Genomic DNA, 18,854 nt, shown 5'->3' on the forward strand with positions numbered 1-18,854 from the left:
TCTGAAAATCTTATGTAACAAAAAAATCATTAAAAGTTGTAGGCTTGTATTAAAAAGTCAATTTAATTTAAAAAAAAAATTATATATATTTCACATTTGTTAAGATTCCTTATACGTATATCCTTGTTGTGCAACTTGATTTATTGTTGGTAATGTTAAGTCTGATACAAGTTACATCACTATAAGCTGTGTTATAGCAGTGGTTAATATGAAATTTATTTGTATATTTGCCATCTTTGTCATCATAAAAAGAGATATCGAACATTCCAGTAACAAATTACCTGGTGTTGGTCATCAACAGTCCCTGCAAACAAAAGAATTTTGTCAGTTATACTTTTATGGAAATTTTTACCTTCAAACTAACTTTTGTTAATACATATCATTTTTACAGGCAGCACTTTCTTTTATGGAAGACTTACTGAGGTCATCATACTGCCAGGCTTGGGAAGAGAAATCATCGGACCCCAACGTAGTTCCTCCTAAATCTATTAGTTTTAGTCATGTTAGAGGTGCTTTGCTAAATACAAGACCAGAATTTGATCTTTTTACTAATGAAGGCTTAGGGGCTGTCACCAAAGAAACGGAGACTACTTAAATATCATAAGATTTTTTTTCTTAATTTGAAGTAGTTCCTCTGCCATTAATTGTGATATAACTCTTATGCCATCCTCAATAATTACTTTTGTCTAAAGAATACCAAGAAAATACTCTATATCACTAACATAATTAATTGTAAGCCATACTACTATATCCATTGTTAGCTTTCCTTGTCATAATTGTGATGGTTTCAGTAATTTTGTTATCCATTTGGATATAGTTTTATTAAAATGATGGTTATGAATAATAATTTATATAATTGTAGTCAATTGGGTCAACAATTATTTTTGCTTATCTTTATGTCAGTGTTCTTTTTTATATTATATTAAATTGGCTTTATTTTTCTTAATAATCATGGTTTTACAAATAGAATGCAATTGAAGGCAGTTAATGGAAGTTTTAATTAAAAGCACATTTGACTAAATTATGTATTAGTTACATATATCCATTTTGTTGTTACAATTCCATTTCAGCCACCAACTCCATGCTCTTATTATATATGAGATATTCTTGTTTATGTAAATTGGAAACCTTTTATTGTACTGTGACTGAAGTAATTTAAAAGTTAGTTGGTTTGGTAAATTAAATTCGGTGAATAAGGTTACTCACCCGGAGAAACCTTATCGCACTCACAGAAAGATTTCACTTCATGACTTGGCTTGCGTATTATAAATGGACTTTGGTGAGTTTTCTTTCACTGAATGGATAAGTTTTCACCCCTCCTTCAGTTTAGTTTTCAGTGGTGATTGAAAAAAGTAATAGAATATTGATATATTTTTTTAATATGGATGTACTTTAGTTTGAATTTTGATTTGTTAGTGAAGTTTTTGTATGTTGTGCATTTTCAGTGATCTAATTGAATTTTTCTCAGTGATGTATGAAGTTTTTTTGTTCGAGGTATAAATTTACTGTTTTTTCATCACACTATTTGCCTATGTGATGGGACATAGGATGGTCTCAGGATGAGACAAGTTAGTGTGACGAGCAGTGAAGCAAAACTTACCAGATATGGGGATTACCTTTCATTATCTTCAAAATTTAAGTTGATTGCATCGTACTTAATGCTTAGTTTACCCACATCCATACTTTTCAGGCAAGTATTCTGGCATTCTCAAGAACTACAGTGTCAAAGGTAGATAGGAGTAAGATTGTTTGAGCATGATTTGATTGAAGAAGTGTCAGAGCTTAAAAGGGGAGAACAATGGTTTGAATCAAGTTGTCAGGTTGGTATCATGCCTTAGATGGGGCAACTACTAAAGTACCATGCAAAAAGGATGAGTTTTCCATGTACTTTCAGATCTTGCCAAGCCATTTGACACCTAGAAGTTACCATGTACAGATGACTTTGGCAAATAGCAGAGTCAGAAGTAGTTGCTGAAGTTTGTAAAAGATGAGAAGAAGGATATAGATAAGAGGACTTTAAATCAACGTAAGAAAATTGCAAAAAAAAAAAACATAGCAAAAGCTACAGTGAGGATTGCAAGATTTATGTGGAAAAAGGAATATGATACCTGTAGTACATTTATAAAAAGAACAAACAGGAAGAAAGGGAGAAGAAGGAGGACTTTTTTATGGTTGATAGATACTATATTGTAAAGTTGACATTGAGATGGTAGTAAGGAAATGTAGCAACAGCAAGGATGAAGTGGAAAGGGATTGCCAGGGTACAGTAAATATAAGTACAACATTAGTGAACAGTGGAAATATATGATGAATATACTGTTTATAGAAATTGAAAAATGCTGGGGAAGTGTAGATCAGAAGTAGATTTACATATTTTTACGTTGGAGCCGGCCTTAAGGGCCCAAATACGTAAAGGAAAATATTTGAGGGAAAATGCAGAATAAATTACTTGAAACTTACCTAAAAGGATTTATTGTGTTAATTTACTGTAGAGGAGGTCGCCATTGAAAAACCAGCTGATTAATCTACATTACATTTATTTACACGAGGCCGTTGAATGGCCTGGAGAAAGAGTAAATGCAGCTTGTCCGCACGGGGGAACTTATCTCTCACAAGGGGGGAGCTGGCTAAAATAAGATTAACGTAGATGCTGGCTTTCAAAATTATTCATATTATCTTGCATTAAGGCAGCACTTACGAAGAGACTTGAACATGTGACTCGGCCGATCTGGAAAAATTCCCAGATTAGACACAAAATTAATTAAAGATTTCGTGCACAAGTTACAGTTACTCACTTTGTCTAACACACTGGGGAGGAACTCTTAGTGTTAAATGAAATATTCAATGACTTCACTTGTCTGGGACGATCACAAAAGGGAGACATGCGGCCACGAGGCAGTGAAAGGAACAAAGGAATGTTCATTTGAGAATTAGGAGTTTGAATTTTGAAAATGTGGAGTAGTTACATGACTCTGAGGGAAAGAACTGACAATATGACTGATTCACAAGACGTACCTGGATGCCGTAAGTAAGTAGACCTTTGTAGAATGCGGCGTCGGCTATGTCTCAGGAATGAGGCCGAATGCGTGTGTGAAGCTTGGGTGTTGGGGGTCAGCTTATCCCCCTTCCGGCGGCATTCCTGGAAACAGAGCATATCGCCAGGGAGAAGTTCACAGGATAAAAGATCTTAGGAGTAGGCCTACGAAATACCTAGCTACCTACACACTCCCTTTTGGGATACGTCCCTATGGCTGACAGGAGTCTTTCCCGCAGCTAACGGCTGGCGCAGGGCATGCCTAGTCTAGCCTGAGTTTGTGTTTCCCGCCTAAATCATCTGATATTAGGGTAAACATGGCTGCTCATTTAGAAATAAAATAAATTAAATAACTGCTGGGAAGACGAGGTCATCAATATTTGTAACAGCTCCCCCTGTTAAGAAGGCATTCACTCCCTTTTGGGCGTGAAGGCCTTGGCTAAATAAGATGATCGTCTCGACTACCCAGATCTCCTACTCTAACTGAGGTTTTTAGAGCAACGATACGGCTAACTACAATGGCCTTCCTAACTTATAGGTGGAGATGCTAAGTTTACAAATTTATGGAATTAATGTAGTCTAGCCTAACTGAGAACTACTGGTTGTCTGTGACGACAGTCTACTCTACCCCTATGTAAGGTTACTTTGAAAATTCTACTTGCTACTACCCTAATGCCCTGGTACTAAATTATTAGCCTAACTTACTCATTACAATTAATTAGAGACCCAATCATTCCAGAGTGCGGTACGCACAGCAGTGGTTTATCGAACCTGAATTGTTAAAGTATGTAAGATGAGGTAATGATGCGTGAGGATGATGAGCAGTTAGTAGTGTACCAGGATGGAAATGTAATGAGGTAATTAGGATATTTAAGTGAGGGTTAGCGATACAAGTTCTAGGGGGTTGAATTGTTAACCCTTGAACGCCTATTGGACGTATTTTACGTCGAGATAAATTGTCTGTCGGGTGCCGATTGGACGTATTTTACGTCAACATAGAAAAGTTTTTTTAAAAATTTGCAGAAAAATACTTATAGGCCTACCAGCCGAAAACTTTTGAATCACGCGCCTTGGGGGATGCTGGGAGTTTACGAATCAAGGTGTTGTTTTGTTTACAATCGTTACGCAGGCGCGCAAGCGCGAATTTCTTTCTTATCACACTAAAAAGTATCAGTGACACATCTCAGAAATTATTTTATCACTTTGACATAATTTTTGCACCATTTTAAATTAACCATTACATGGAGTATTATATATGAAAATGTGCGCAATTTCATGTAAAATACAACAACAAAATACTCATGATTGTAGCTTTTATCAGTTTTGAAATATTTTCATATAAATAACGATAAGTGCCAAAATTTCAACCTTCAGTCAATTTTGACTTTACCGAAATGGTCAAAAAACGCAATTGTAAGCTAAAACTCTTATATTTTAGTAATATTCAATCATTTACCTTCGTTTTGCAACAAATTGGAAGTCTCTAGCACAATATTGCAATTTATGGTGAATTTATGAAAAAAACTTTTTCCTTACGTCCGCGCGGTAACTCTTCCGAAAAAATCATATGTGCGATTGTCGTAATGTTTGCACCATTTTAAATTAGCCATTTGAAATATTTTCATATAAATAACGATAAGTGCCAAAATTTCAACCTTTGGTCAATTTTGACTTACCGAAATGGTCGAAAAATGCAATTGTAAGCTAAAACACTTATATTCTAGTAATACTCAATCATTTACCTTAATTTTGCAACAAATTGGAAGTCTCTAGTACAATATTTCGATTTATGGTCAATTTATGAAAAAAATAAATTTCCTTACGTCCGCGCGGTAACTCTTCCGAAAAATCATGTGCGATTGTTGTAATGTTTGCACCATTTTAAATTAGCCGTTACATAAGTTTTGTATATGAAAATGTGTGCAATTTCATGTAAAATACAATTAAAAATAACTGAAGGTTGTGGCTTTTCTCATTTTCGAAATATTTGCATATAAATCACGATAAATATAAAAAAAACCATGTTCGGTCAAATTTGACTCTACCAAAATGGTCGAAAAACACAATTGTAAGCTAAAACTCTTACAGTCTTGTAATATTCAGTCATTTATCTTCATTTGAAACAAATTCGAAGTCTCTAGCACAATATTTAGATTTATAGTGAATTTAAAAAAAAAAAAACTTTCCTTCCCTCCGCGCGCTGATTCTCCGCCGCAAATCTCCGAAATGAGTATGTCGTATTCTCGGAATATTTGCTCCGTTTCATATTAGGCATTTCATAGAGTTTTAATATATGAAAATGTGTGCAATTTCATGTAGAATACAACAAAAAATAATTGAAAGTTGTAGCTTTTCTCATTTTCAAAATATTTACATATAAAAAAAATATATAAAAAAATTTGACATTCGGTCAACTTTAACTCGTCTGAAATGGTCGAAAACTGCAATTGTAAGCTAAAACTCTTACAGTATAGTAATATTCAATCATTTATCTTCATTTTGAAATAAATTGGAAGTCTCTAGAACAATATTTAGATTTATGGTGAATTTTTGAAAAAACATTTGTTTACGTCTGAGCGTTACGAATTCATGCATCATTTTGTGATAATATTTTCTCTGTGTTCTTTGATCGTTTTACAATGTGTTATACAGTAATACCTTGGGTTATGAATTTAATCCATTCCAGAACCTGCTTCATAACCTAAAAAAATTTGTAACCTAAATGGATTTCCCCATAAGAATGTTATAAAAAGCAAATAATGCGTTCCACCCGACCATGAATGACCATTTCAATTCATATTTTTCCATTAATTTTTGTTCACTAAGGTTGAAAATTCGTGTAGGAATTACATAAAATTATAAAATTGAAGAATGAAATTAAATATAAACACTAGATTTAATATGCATGCACAGTAAAACCTGAACTTTACCTTTGGCGAGTGTGGCTGCTGGCTTGACGGAGACGGGAGGAGGGGAAGGGTGAGGAGGAGAGGGTTAGGGCTTGGGGGGGAAATCTCCCTCCGTGAACACTTCAGGAAGACTTTCTGGTTCTTTCTCTAGAGAGCACCGTTCACTACGATCACTAATTTTACGCTTGCGCGACACTGTGTTGTCTTTCACAATTTTGAAAAAATATTTTTCTATGGAGGCTTGCTTTTGCCTGTTCTTTAAAATTTTATAGAAATGACCCACCCCATTATCGATAAACAAATTTGTTGCACTCTTACGAGCCTTTTCGCAAATGATGCTCTCACTTACGGAATCTCCTGCCAGCTGCTTCTCGTTTATCCAAACCATGAGCAAATTTTCTACATCGTCGAGAATATAAGGCCGTTGTTTCGTCAATACTGTCACACCTTTTGATGCTTTACTGGCTTTAATTTCTTCCTTTTTCTTCAAAATAGTGCAGATCGTTGATTGCGACCGCTTGAAGAATGCTGCAATGTCTTTCACGCGCTCGCCTTTATCATGCATTTGGATAATTTCCTTCTTCATTTCGACTGTAATCATCTCCTTTCTTATGCTTTCCTTCTTTCTGCATGCCTTCGTCATCTTGGGAGCCATTGTCTTTAGTATTTGGGTAATAGTAATGTATAAGCACTATCACGGAAACACAACACGTGCGCAAATCACTAAGCAAATTTGAGAGCGTATCACGGACAGATGCGTTCAATCTTACCGCCAGCGAGATAGTGAAAGAGTTATGGTTTAAAAAGGGTCAAGGGATGCGTGGGAGGAAGTCACGTGACCCTCGTTAAGTTTTGGCCGAAAAAAATGCGTTCGCAGATCCCACGCTCATCCGATGTCCGATGTAAACAAAGCAGGCGTTAAGTTTTGGCCGAAAAAAATTCGTTTGCAGATCCCACGCTCATCCGATGTCCGATGTAAACAAAGCAGGCGGCCTCCCATGATGGAAATTCGCGCATTCGTATTCCAAGTGAAATTTGTATTCCAGAATGAGGGCATCACTTCGTAAGTTAAAAAAATTCGTATACTAATCGGTTCGTAACCCAAAGTATTACTGTATACCAAAATGATTGCAATTTAGTGTACAATACAACGAAAAAAAAATTAACTCGTTAGCTTTAACCATTTTGCTCACAGCGCGATTTGAATACAATTATATATGTAATTTTGTTTTCGCGCTATCATATATCGCATTATTTATATATGATAATGATATTTTTTTTCATATCTGGTGGTTGCATACTATACTTCAGGCAATGACAAAAAAAGGAGCCAAAATTGAATTTTTAATCAACTTTTAATCTTGAAAACTAAGCCTGCTGTGATTTTTTGAAAAAAATATTTTTTTCACTTTGGCGCTCACTCCGAGACCCCCTCGGCATACGGGAGACGATTTTTATTATACCCCTTCGGCGTTTAAGGGTTAATCTACTGGCAGAGATCAGGCTGGCTACCTTCTCTGGGTAGGTGCCAGGATCACTCTACAAATGAATATGTACCTAGGGCACAGGTGCCAAGGAGAGCAGGTGGCTCTTTGGTTAGTGAGTTAATTGGGTACGTCCCTTCTTCTTCTTATTCCTCCAGGGCCTGGCTACACCAGTCCTAGGAGTTGACGGAGGCACTGACTCTGGGGTAAGGCCAGAAACGCCATCAGGAGCAGAGGCAGTGGTAGCCTGAGGGATTTCAGAACACCCTACTTCGATATCTGCAGCAACCGTCGTCGTAGAGGTGGAACCTACTGCAGGGGAGGCCCTCACTTCGGCTGCTGCAACAGCCATCGTAAGGGTAAGACTCCAGGCTGACTCCTGGTTGGGCAGTTCCTGGTCGTCCAGAGGAGGTGTAAAGGTGAGGTCTGCCGGAGGTTCATCCTCGGGCGACAGAGGTGATGTTGAAGAAGACTCATGGACTCGAGATTGGCCATGGGCTGCGGTAAGCTCCATGCCTGTTGGAGGATCTCCTTTAGGAGGATCCTTGATAAGGTTAGGCGCCAGCGCTAGCTCAGGGCCAGGCGCAGAGGTCAAGATTTGTGGTGGCTCTACGTCCTGGCTGGACGGAGCTTGGCACTGCTCAGTGCTGCCAAGTGGCACTGGCAGAGAGGTGAGGTTGACTGGACCTGTGACGGGTACCGGAGGTGCAATACCTCTCAGCGGGACCTTGGTAATGGGAGAGAGGCTCCTGTCTCTCGTGGAAGGCTAAGCCTTGTGGAACATGGACAGTGTCCGCTGCTGGTAGTTTGCTAGGGAACCTAGGCCAATTAGTGGAGTGTCCTATTATGTTGCCGGTTTTGCAGCGGAACTGGGAGTGATCAATCTCCCTCCTTGGTAGCGGAGAGATTGTTGGTGCCCGTACTTCCGGGAGGAAGTAGGTCTTGGATGGCTCCTTGCTTTGGAGTGATTTGGTGTGGGGTTAGGACCCCTAGGCTTTTTGAAATGAGCAGGAGACTTCATGTCTCGCCCTAAGAGGAGGTCATAACCTCCTGGAATGTAGCTTGCAACTGCAAGAGTACATACTTTGGAGAAGTGAGGTCTGGTGACCCTCAATTGTACGGTCGGAAGGATCAGCTTAATATGATTGATGCCTTCAATCGTGATTAGTTGCCGTCTATCAACGTTAGCCCCTCGGGGGATTGGATCTTCCCATATCAGGGAGATTTGAGCGCCAGAGTCATCAAAGGCTCTGACGTGGCTTGGCGGATCATGGCTTTGGAGGGGTGTGACAGTAATAGGGCCCTTAGCTGGGGGTCCTAGTGAAGAGGAATTGGTAACTGCCATTGCAATGGCAGGAATATTGAAATTTGCGCACCCTCTGTAGTTTGCAGACATGTGACCGTTGCGGCCACAGTCTCGGCAGAATTTGTTCCAGAACTTGTTCCGTGGCACTGGGTGATAAGGCCGAGATGGCACCACAGGTTGCGAATCTGTGGGGTCACCAAGGCTTGCAGTGTGCTCTAGCACAGGTGAAGAGTCCTCTCTGGCAGTGATTAGATGTGGGGAGGTGAATGAGTCCTCCGTTGAATCACCCTCGGAAACAAGTCCGGGGTTAACTGGTGGGCTTACGTCTTCCAAACGGGAGGAGGTAGTCAGTGAAATGGTAAAAGACCGGCCAGAGACGGCAGGACTGTGAGACACAGTGGGTGTAGGGCTGGAAGCTGGCAGAGTGGCTTGAGCTAAGATACTTTCCTTACGGGCCTTCTCCCGCTTGATTTCGAGTTCCTTCTCTGTGAGAGCTAGCTCATGCTTTCTCTCTGCTGCTCTTACCTTTCTCTCTGCTTCTCTGGCTTTTCTCTGGTTTTCCCTTTCTTTACCTTCTTGCTGGCATGTGGCATCCTGCTGCGCTTTCACCCACTGGCCGAGTGCTGGTCCAGTGTAACTGGCCTCCTTGCCCAGAGTTATGAGGGTTCGGAGCCTCTCTAGCTCTATGGCAAAGAAGTCGTGGGAAGCAGGGGAAGACATTTCCCTTTGGCTGCAGTAGAGGCTTGGATAAATTTGAAAATGGTGGCCAGGAATAGTTCTGTATGGAATGGGAGTGCCTACTTGGTAATGTGGCACTCACTTAGAAATAGGTTCTGCAATGTGGTAATGAAAAGTCTGAAAAGACTGGGTGCTCTGTGGCACTTGGGAAGTGTCCCGTAAGTTGATGGCACTTCTGGAATGGCACCTTCTAATGAGGTGAGAAAATCAACTGGAGTGTGCAGTTTAGAGGTCACACTGATGGGCGTTCCTAACTTGGGGATACGCTGGAATGGGCAACCTGTAGGTCCAATACAGGTGCACGGCACTTATGGAGGCGTTCCTTGCCAGCACTATTCGAGTGCTGATGTAGCATCACTTAGCGAGGCGTTCCTTGGTTGGGGGATCCGTAATAGCGGATACACTAATGAAATGCGTTCCGTAGGATGGACACGCAGGTAAATAGCTACTTGTACGTCTGTACAGGTGCAATGGCACTTTGAGGAGGCGTTCCTTTTTGACAGCACTTAGGGCTGGTATTGCTGCACTTCAGGAGGCGTTCCTTTGAGTGTTCCGAAGGATCACTGATCCTTGTACATGGAAACACTAATGAATTGGGCGTTCCATAAGGACGGATACGCAGGTAAATAGCTGCCTGTACTTCCTGTGCAGGTGCACGGCACTTAAGGAGGCGTTCCTTGGAGTGTTCCGAAGGATCAGTGATCCTTGTACATGGAAACACTAATGAATTGGGCGTTCCGTAAGGACGGACACGCAAGTAAAGAGCTACCTGTACGTCTGTACAGGTGCATGGCACTTTAAGGAGGCGTTCCTTGATGGCACTGGTAGCGGGCTGGTGTGTCCTGTCGGACGACACTAAATGCAGTATACTCAAATATACTGAAGAGAAATGGCACTCTGTTCGTGGCAGAGAGAAAGTAAAAGGGGGGTACTTCAGCAGCCAGTCGATGGACAGTGTCACGAATTAGTGGCACTGTAAAATGGTAAGGCCTATGGTGCACTGATGGTGGCCAGTCCTAGACTGGTGACGACTTCCTTGATGGAAGTAATGAGGTTGCGGTGCACACTGTGCAACCTGTGCTTGCGGTATATGCAAGTCTTTTTGGGATAAAAAATGGAAAAAAAACCACTCGGGCAACGACAGGTAATGGTCATTTTGGAAATGCTCAGTCCTTGGCTGAAGTACTTGGTAAATGAAATAATGGTTGCAAGACTGCAATGGACACGGGCGTGTATCACACTCAGTGTAAATGAAAGTCACAAGAGACTAAAATAATGTTAATGTTGTATGCGTCAGCAATGGACGTAGTACTCTTGGCTTTAGGAATAATAGGTTCTCTCTCTCTCTCTCTCTGAGAGGGTGAAAATGATATATGACGAACTCCTTTGTATTTATTTGAACTAATAATGTTAGTTTAATATGACACAACTTGCGTTAAATGATCTCCTTACGTTAAAGTTAAATGGAATAATTGCTTTTGAATAAATTTTATGAAAACGATAACGCGCTAGCGATGAACGATTTTTACATTACTGGTAGCGGCTTGCGCTTATAATATGAAATTTACAATGACGCGTTTTACATTAACAATTCTTTTAATGTAATCTACTTTTAAGCTTTACGTTAACTTTACGTAAGTTTATTAGGTCCCTGTGACAATTGAAAATGACGGTAAGGATGTTAGAAAAAATGTTAGCAATACATTTGTAAATGAGGTTATGTTAAGTACAAAGTGGAATGAAGCTTTCGCTCAGCCAGCGAGTGAGCGATACGAGGTGAAACGTGCAGTGAGTGCTGCTACATGTGGTGATGAGACAGCTGATGTCTGTAAATGCAGTGCTATTTACACAAACGAAATTCTAATTTCTTATTCAAGGTGAATTAACATTAATTTCTCTGGCAGAACGACAAATACTAGTATGGTGATTGATATTATTTACGTTAACACATCATGATGTACGTTAATTGGCTTAAATCGTTGAGATAAAGCTTTAAGGGGGTGAAGATGGCTGCCGTTGGTGAACGAGTGAGTTTTGGCTGGCTGCCAGGCCTGGAAGAGCGCATGTGCCAGGCGGACGAGCTGGCAGGCTAAGCGGTTACCAACTCTTGAAATGTTAACTAAGTTCCAACAAATTCCCTTAACATATCACAGACAAAAGATTTGTACACTTTTTTTGCCGTAACTATTAGTAGAACACTCCTAACTAGCTAGGCTTGCTAACACATGCAATAAACCCTGGCAAAGCACTTTCTAGTTTTAACTAGTACTTTCTGGCATCTATCTTACACACATGTTTCGTCAGGTGAGTACCAATACAAAATAACAGAATTCGCTCTGCGCTCTGGCCGTTACACTATATTTCTAAGTTAACACTTGTTTAAAACACTTCTAAAATAATTACGTACTTAACGTACCTTAAGCTAACAATGGTTATAAAATAAATCATATATGAATGATATGCCTGACCATGAGTCTGTGTGTCTCCCGCAAGTGTGCATATGCTTTGTAAAATCATTTACAGTCTTACGTTTTACAAGGACTAACGTGATTTACAAGTTTTTTAAGCAAGCCAGGTTCGTGGCAAGCGTCGACACTTTTACGTATGAGCCTGCCTTAAGGGCCCAAATACGTAAAGGAAAATATTTGAGGGAAAATGCAGAATAAATTACTTGAAACTTACCTTAAAAGGATTTATTGTGTTAAGGTACTCTAGAGGAGGTCGCCATTGAAAAACCAGCTGATTAATCTACATTACATTTATTTACACGAGGCCATTGAATGGCCTGGAGAAAGAGTAAATGCAGCTTGTCCGCATAGGGGGACACTTATCTCTCTCACAAGGGGAGAGCTGGCTAAAAATAAGATTAACGTAGATGCTGGCTTTCAAAATTATTCATATTATCTTGCATTAAGGCAGCACTTACGAAGAGACTTGAACATGTGACTCGGCCGATCAGGAAAAATTCCCAGATTAGACAAATGAATTAAAGATTTCTTGCACAAGTTACAGTTGCTCACTTTGTCTAACACACTGGGGAGAAACTCTTAGTGTTAAATGAAATATTCAATGACTTCAGTTGTCTGGGACGATCACAAAAGGGAGACATGCAGCCACAAGGCTGTGAAAGGAACAAAGGAATGTTTATTTGAGAATTAGGAGTTTGAATTTTGAAAATGTGGAGTAGTTAGGTGACTCGGAGGGAAAGAACTGGCAATATGACTGATTCACAAGACGTACCTGGATGCCGTAAGTAAGAGGACCTTTGTAGAATGCGGCATCGGCTTTGTCTCAGGTCTGAGCGTGCCAGTAGCGCCTTGGTAGGCCTAATGGAAGGCTGGCTGGGACATCCGTCCGAGGTCACGGCTTGGAGAGGACTGAAGCCGAATGCTTATGTGAAGCTTGGGTGTTGGGGGTCAGCTTATCCCCCCTTCCGGCTGCATTCCTGGAGACAGAGCATATCGCCAGGGAGAAGTTCACAGGATAAAAGATCTTAGGAGTAGGCCTACGAAGTACCTAGCTACCTACACACTCCCTTTTGGGACACATCCCTAAGGCTAACAGGAGTCTTTCCTGCAGCCAACGGCTGGTGCCGGGCATGCCTAGTCTGGCCTGAGTTTGTGTTTCCCGCCTAAATCATCTGATATTAGGGTAAACATGGCTGCTCATTTAGAAATAAAATAAATTAAATAACTGCTGGGAAGACGAGGTGATCAATATTTGTAACTGTATCAGTTGTGACAGATGTGTTACATTAGTTGCCAAGGATTACAAAATCTACATAGAGTTGTAGATTTTCATAGTCTGAAGTTTTTAAGAACAAAGGAAAGAAAGAAAAAGGACTATGCTGTGGTGGAAGGACAGCCTTATGAGGTAACACACTTATGTTACCTTGGATTGTATGGTTAGTATTCAGAGCGGTAAATAAGTAGAGCATCAGCCAGGATATGCAGAGACTGTTGGTTAAGAGAAGTACTCCAGTAATAACTATGTTATGCACATTAGGCCTGTGTTACTCATGTTGCAGACATGGGAACTGAAAAAGAAGTTAGAAATATTGCAGAGGCCCATATAGGTTTGTCCAGAGTTTGGTAGATATACTAAAGTGTTTATATATGAGAAGGGGAAGTGAATAGTTATAAAATTGTTACTGTTGATAATGTTTATAAATAGGTTTGTGAAAAATTAAGATAAATGAAAAGTACACAAATTATAACCAGTTTCTTTTGAGCACAAGTAACTTTGTCATTTTAGGCACAGTTTCTCTCTTGCAATAGTCAGTGCAGGTGGTATGAAAAAGGTTACAAGAAATTTTTACCTTTCTAGTTCTATGATACGTCCAATATCCAAAGAATCTGATTTCAAGACTCGCGTTGATTTTCCATACAAATCCATCACTTTATGATAACCTTAAGAGTGCTCCAGCTTATGTAAGAGACTCAAAATTGGAGGAGCACCCTTCAGTAGTGCTGAGAGGGTTGGTAAGAGGAACCTGAAAAATTTCATAATGTTATTAATCTGTGCCAATAGTTCCTTGTATATACAATTTTTATTAATTTTTCTGGTTTTCCAGCTGATGCTAGAAGATTTATCCTAATGATAAGACCAAAGGTTTGTTAGTTATGAAAAATACAAATTAATTACGAAATTTGTCATTTTGACAGGAAAAACCCATTGTTCATATATGAAACAAACCTTCAGTCTTAACATTCGGATAATATTCTAAGCGCCAGCTGGAAGTCCGGTAAAATTAATAAAAAGCCATGTGATTCAGGGACTGTTGGCGTGTGTACCTGGTCACGGGGTATTTGGTAGTTGGCCACACCTGCACTATGGGCTCCATAAGACAGACCAACTAATATCAGGAATTCTCTCATCTATGATCTAGGCCAGAACAGTGCCTGTTGGTATAATGTTGAGTATAGATGAAGTTGAGGCAGAAAAGCTCCTTATCCTACCTTACCAAATTTACTCGGAAGACCATGATGCACCCTTGTAACGTGTAGCAACAATGTACAATTCAGCGAAACCCCTAGCCATGACTCTGTCTGAGTTCCCATAAATGTAGACTTGTCAGATCTGAAACTTTTTCTTTATATTGTTTTGTTGCTGAGATATTGCAAATGTTAATAAATTTCCCTCATGTCTCGCTGAAATATGAATTTGTTCTGACCAGGGCATCACCCCAATTGATGATCCATTGTTGCTTTAATAGATCTTGAATTCACACTTCCCATGAACTCTTAGCTCCCTTTTTACATTAAAATACATTGGAAGCATTTTTAGAATATCATTACACTGATGCCCCTATTCCCTCAAGTGTATAATTTTCCTAACTCTTGAGGGAATAGTGTTACTTCCTTCTGTCACATTATGATCTTGACATGCAAAGTTCCCCTAAGCACACACAGTCTTTGTTTTCTCTTCAGTTTGGGTCATTTTTCAATACAATACTTACGAGATATATTGACTATGGTGGTACAGGAGGAGGATAAAAGATAAATGTAACCAGACCTCTGAGCCTATAACATACATTATTATTATAATTTTTTTTTGCTGTGCTGTCATCTGGTGATATATTTTTATACAAATCTCTTGAATCTAATGTTCAGTGTAAAGTACAGGTTAGTTCAGGGTAGGCTCTATGTGGAATTGATGTTAGTTGTAAGATATCTAGAAAGTAATCACTTGCAGGCTGTAATATGGGCTCTTGAATACTTAACTGACTTTGCTAATTATCAGTTCTTTCTTTCCTGCACTTGCTTATTTTTATTAATTTTGTAGTTGAATTTTACGGTATTGTATTGGTTTAATTAAAGGAGCAGTAATTTATTAAACTACATAAATAAATTAGTGTATTCAAGGGTATCTCAGCTTACTGGACTTTAGATTTGTGGCTTTCAATGCTCATTGGATGTACCCATGTCCAATAAAGACAGTATGTAAAATTATTTTGCACATATCGTATTAATCGGGTAACCAGACCAGGGTCATATGGCTTTGGTATGAACAAGTCCAAGTGGATGACCGTACATAAGTTCTGGAGTAACTCGGTAAGAATGCTTGAGGTATCAGATGGTGAATGGATGCATGCAACCAATACTTTCCTGTTTGAACCTCTGTTTGTACACTTCATTTTTATTTTCTACATACAATTTTTTTTAACATTTAATTAATGCAGTTCAATACTGGATTGTACTTAATACGGTACAGTAATGTAGTGCTGCACACATATTTTTAGTGTATGTGGGCATGTGTACAGGTACGTGTACATGTATGTAGACATTGCATTAGGATAAACTTTGCAATCACAATATATTTTTTATCCTTTCTGTCTGTCTCTCTTTTCCACAGTGCTTTTATTGACATGTATTTAATGCAGTATAGCACTGTGTTGTAGTTATTACAGTAATGAAGAGCTACTGTACAATATCAGAAGAAGTAAGAGACAACATGTCCTAATACCCTTTGAATATTGAATATGATAAGCGTCATCATAATCTAAAACAGTCATGCTGAATAGTAGGTAAATTTTAGAAAGGGACATTGGCAAGAAAGAAAATAATAACAAATGAAAGCAGCCTTGCAAAGTTTGAAGAAATTTTAACAGAAGTCTGATGATATGAAAAGGAAAGAAGACAAGTACACAGGATCATAACAGAAGACAGAAAATATGAAGTGTAAAAAAAAAGAAAAAAAAAGAATAAGAAATGTCATATAGGTACACAAGAAAAGGACCTCGCAGGATGTTGTGCAGTCAGTGCAATCGTGGTGCATTGTAAGTAATATTTGAGTTTCCCTGCAGCATTCCGTAGGCCCATAACTGCAACCCCTTTCATACCTTATACTCTACCTCCTTTCATACTCTCTTCTGTCTTACTTTCCACCCTCTAATGACAGTTGATTCATAGTGCAACTGCTTTGAGGTTTTCCTCCTGTTACACCTTTCAAACCTTTTTTTACCGCCAATTTCCGTTTCATTGCTGAATGACCTAATAGGTCACAACATTTGGCTTTTGCTTCAATTCTATATTCCATTCTATTTTATTTAAGAAGAAATGGGTGCAATAAAATAAGAAAGGAAGAAGATTTAGAAGTCTAGTACACAATAACTAGCAGAGTTTTCCAAACATTAACGTTTCAGCACTGAATGGCCTTAGTTATCCCAGTGCTTGGCGATATGTCGAAAACCCATAAATCAATCAGTCCAAAGGTGCACGTAAGCCAAAAAATTACAAAATCAAGATTATTATGATGATATACGCAATTAGAAAAGAAATGGAGGAAAACTGTGGTTGGATATAGTGATAAAATCTTGAACATGCGTTTATCTTTGTTTTGGAGATGACAGCCTGATAATAGCAAAATAGAAGATAAAGGTGTGTAGAAGTTAAGGTCTAGAAATAAATAATTACAAAAATCAGCATAAAAGTACTATATTACATAATGCATGATTTGGTGGAAAGAGTCGTTACGGAAATGACAGTAAGTTGAAATAGCCAGGAATAATGATAATAGACGACAAAAGATTATCTTCAAGACTGAAGACCTACTTGGTATGAAAACTTGAAATATTAGGAAACATATGGTACTACCTACATATATTTATAACAAAAACATATATCAGTTAAACAAATACAACGTTAAAAAAAGAATAGCAAAGGTAATACTAAAAGAGTTTCCAGAAATGCCATTGTAAATACGCAAAGGGGTGAAGATAGGTAGCTATGCCTGAAATGTAAACGAGATTTCTTATGCCGATATGGAAAGAATGATTCGCTGATGTGTCAGTAGAAGTGAAATAAATCTGGAACAATAAATGGACGAAAGTGTGTGTGAACTATATGGAAGACATAGGGATGGATGAAAAAGTACTCGAGAGGATGAAGAAATAGAGAACAAAGTAAAAGGAAGATGGTAGAATTTATGAAAACAGGCCATGAGCAACTACCCTTTGCCGAACTGGAGCCAATTGCACACTTCTAAACACTACGATAAAAAGGAAGAAGGACGACGTACCATCATATGTATTAATGAGAACAAATCTTAAGAAACTTCTTGTTTACGGAAGAAACAACAGAAGACGAATCAAAAAGAGATAAGGCGGTAAGAAGGCGCAAACGCAAAGACAAATTACTTCGAACAAATACACTTGACCCGATCCTCATCTGTTGTAGGAAGTAATTTATGAAAGAATTATGGCATTAAGGACACAACAAACTTACACAAACACAAAGGAGGAATACAGGGAGCAATGGAGCCGTTTCAGAGGTATATCTCACCAACTACTACTACTAATGTTGAAATGTAACTCTTCTTCCGTTGTGTAAGAATACGAGTTACACATTTCGTGTTTAGTTCCCAGAACCAAATGAAGGTGTAATTCTTGAGCGCTAATATGGAAATTTGTAAGTATGACCTATAACTGAAAAAGTTGGCTGTTCAAAAACGAATGTCAAAGACATTTTTCCGAGTCTTTAGAATGACTGATTAGCTATATACTACCTACTAGGTAGTACCTAGGCTAGCTACCTAAGACCTAGGCTAGTAGTAACTGGCTATAGCTAGGTAGGCCTCACCCATTCTCGTCACGGCGCTGAACAACCTTAAGGATAAAAGCGCAAAATTCGACAATGCTGTTTCCAAAATGGGTAAGGGCCACCCCGTCAGGTCAGGTTAGGTCACGGTTTCCGGCGATATGATAGGTTAAAAGAAGGTAGGCTAGTATTAGGATAAACAACCAAGTGGACTACCTGGGCCAGTCTTGCCTGCTTGTTGACCCACCTTCCAGAAAAAGTACTTTAACACGTCCTGACACCAGAGATGGATACCAGTCACGAGACATCAGTTGTAGAAGCAACACCTCGAGACCTCTACATTCCTCTCGAAATAAGAGTTTTCTCCCAAAGTACAAAATAATGTCATAATATAAGGTTAAGTAGAGGTTAATGAATGTCAATTCATGCGTAGTGCAAACTTACCTTACATGTAGCAGATTGACGCCATCTCGATGTTTACGGAGTCATTTGTGCCAACAAACTTTCCATTTCCCGTGCTAAATCCACACACCACTCGTACCCATAGATGCTGATACACTTTCTTCACAGCAATCTTAAACGATGATGACGATTGCCCTCAAGTCCAAGGAAACTCATGATTTTTCGGGAGGAAAGAAGAAGAATGCACTAGATAATTTTGAAATAAATAGTTATACATCAGTGTAAGGTTATGAATTACATAAATTTATGACATTCATGATAATCAATTTGAAAATACTATTCATTGTTGAAAAAGTATATAACTAGATTACTGACACAAATGTCAACCGTTTTGCTGTAGATAGTAGCTACGTCGTTGTTCGCGCTCTCCTATTTTTTTATCAG

The 18,854-nt window shown here is 38.9% G+C and overlaps 2 protein-coding genes and 1 long non-coding RNA gene across 6 annotated transcripts in view; 2 read left to right on the forward strand and 1 right to left on the reverse strand.

The window, feature by feature from the left end:
* The window catches only part of LOC135211204 (uncharacterized), a 180,539-nt gene extending 179,068 nt beyond the window's left edge, over positions 1-1,471 (forward strand). For all 4 annotated transcript variants that reach the window (XM_064244434.1, XM_064244432.1, XM_064244433.1 and 1 more), the window contains one exon: positions 392-1,471. In XM_064244434.1, coding sequence (XP_064100504.1) covers positions 392-595 — 204 coding nt within the window. In that variant the 3' untranslated portion in view covers positions 596-1,471. The remainder of the gene's footprint in view (positions 1-391) is intronic.
* LOC135211205 (uncharacterized) lies at positions 137-12,830 on the reverse strand. The gene is made up of 4 exons (XR_010313641.1): positions 12,712-12,830; positions 3,016-3,139; positions 2,461-2,728; positions 137-304 (listed from the first exon to the last, which is right to left on the reverse strand). It is a non-coding gene; the product is annotated as an uncharacterized LOC135211205 (long non-coding RNA).
* A 4,892-nt stretch (positions 12,831-17,722) lies between these two features.
* LOC135211206 (cytochrome c oxidase assembly protein COX20, mitochondrial-like) overlaps positions 17,723-18,854 on the forward strand; it is a 54,854-nt gene continuing 53,722 nt past the window's right edge. The window contains exon 1 of the mRNA XM_064244437.1: positions 17,723-17,879. The gene's annotated coding sequence lies outside the window, so the exon portion shown is untranslated. The remainder of the gene's footprint in view (positions 17,880-18,854) is intronic.

Source organism: Macrobrachium nipponense, chromosome 4 (genome assembly GCF_015104395.2).
Source record: "Macrobrachium nipponense isolate FS-2020 chromosome 4, ASM1510439v2, whole genome shotgun sequence".
NCBI lineage: Eukaryota > Metazoa > Arthropoda > Malacostraca > Decapoda > Palaemonidae > Macrobrachium > Macrobrachium nipponense.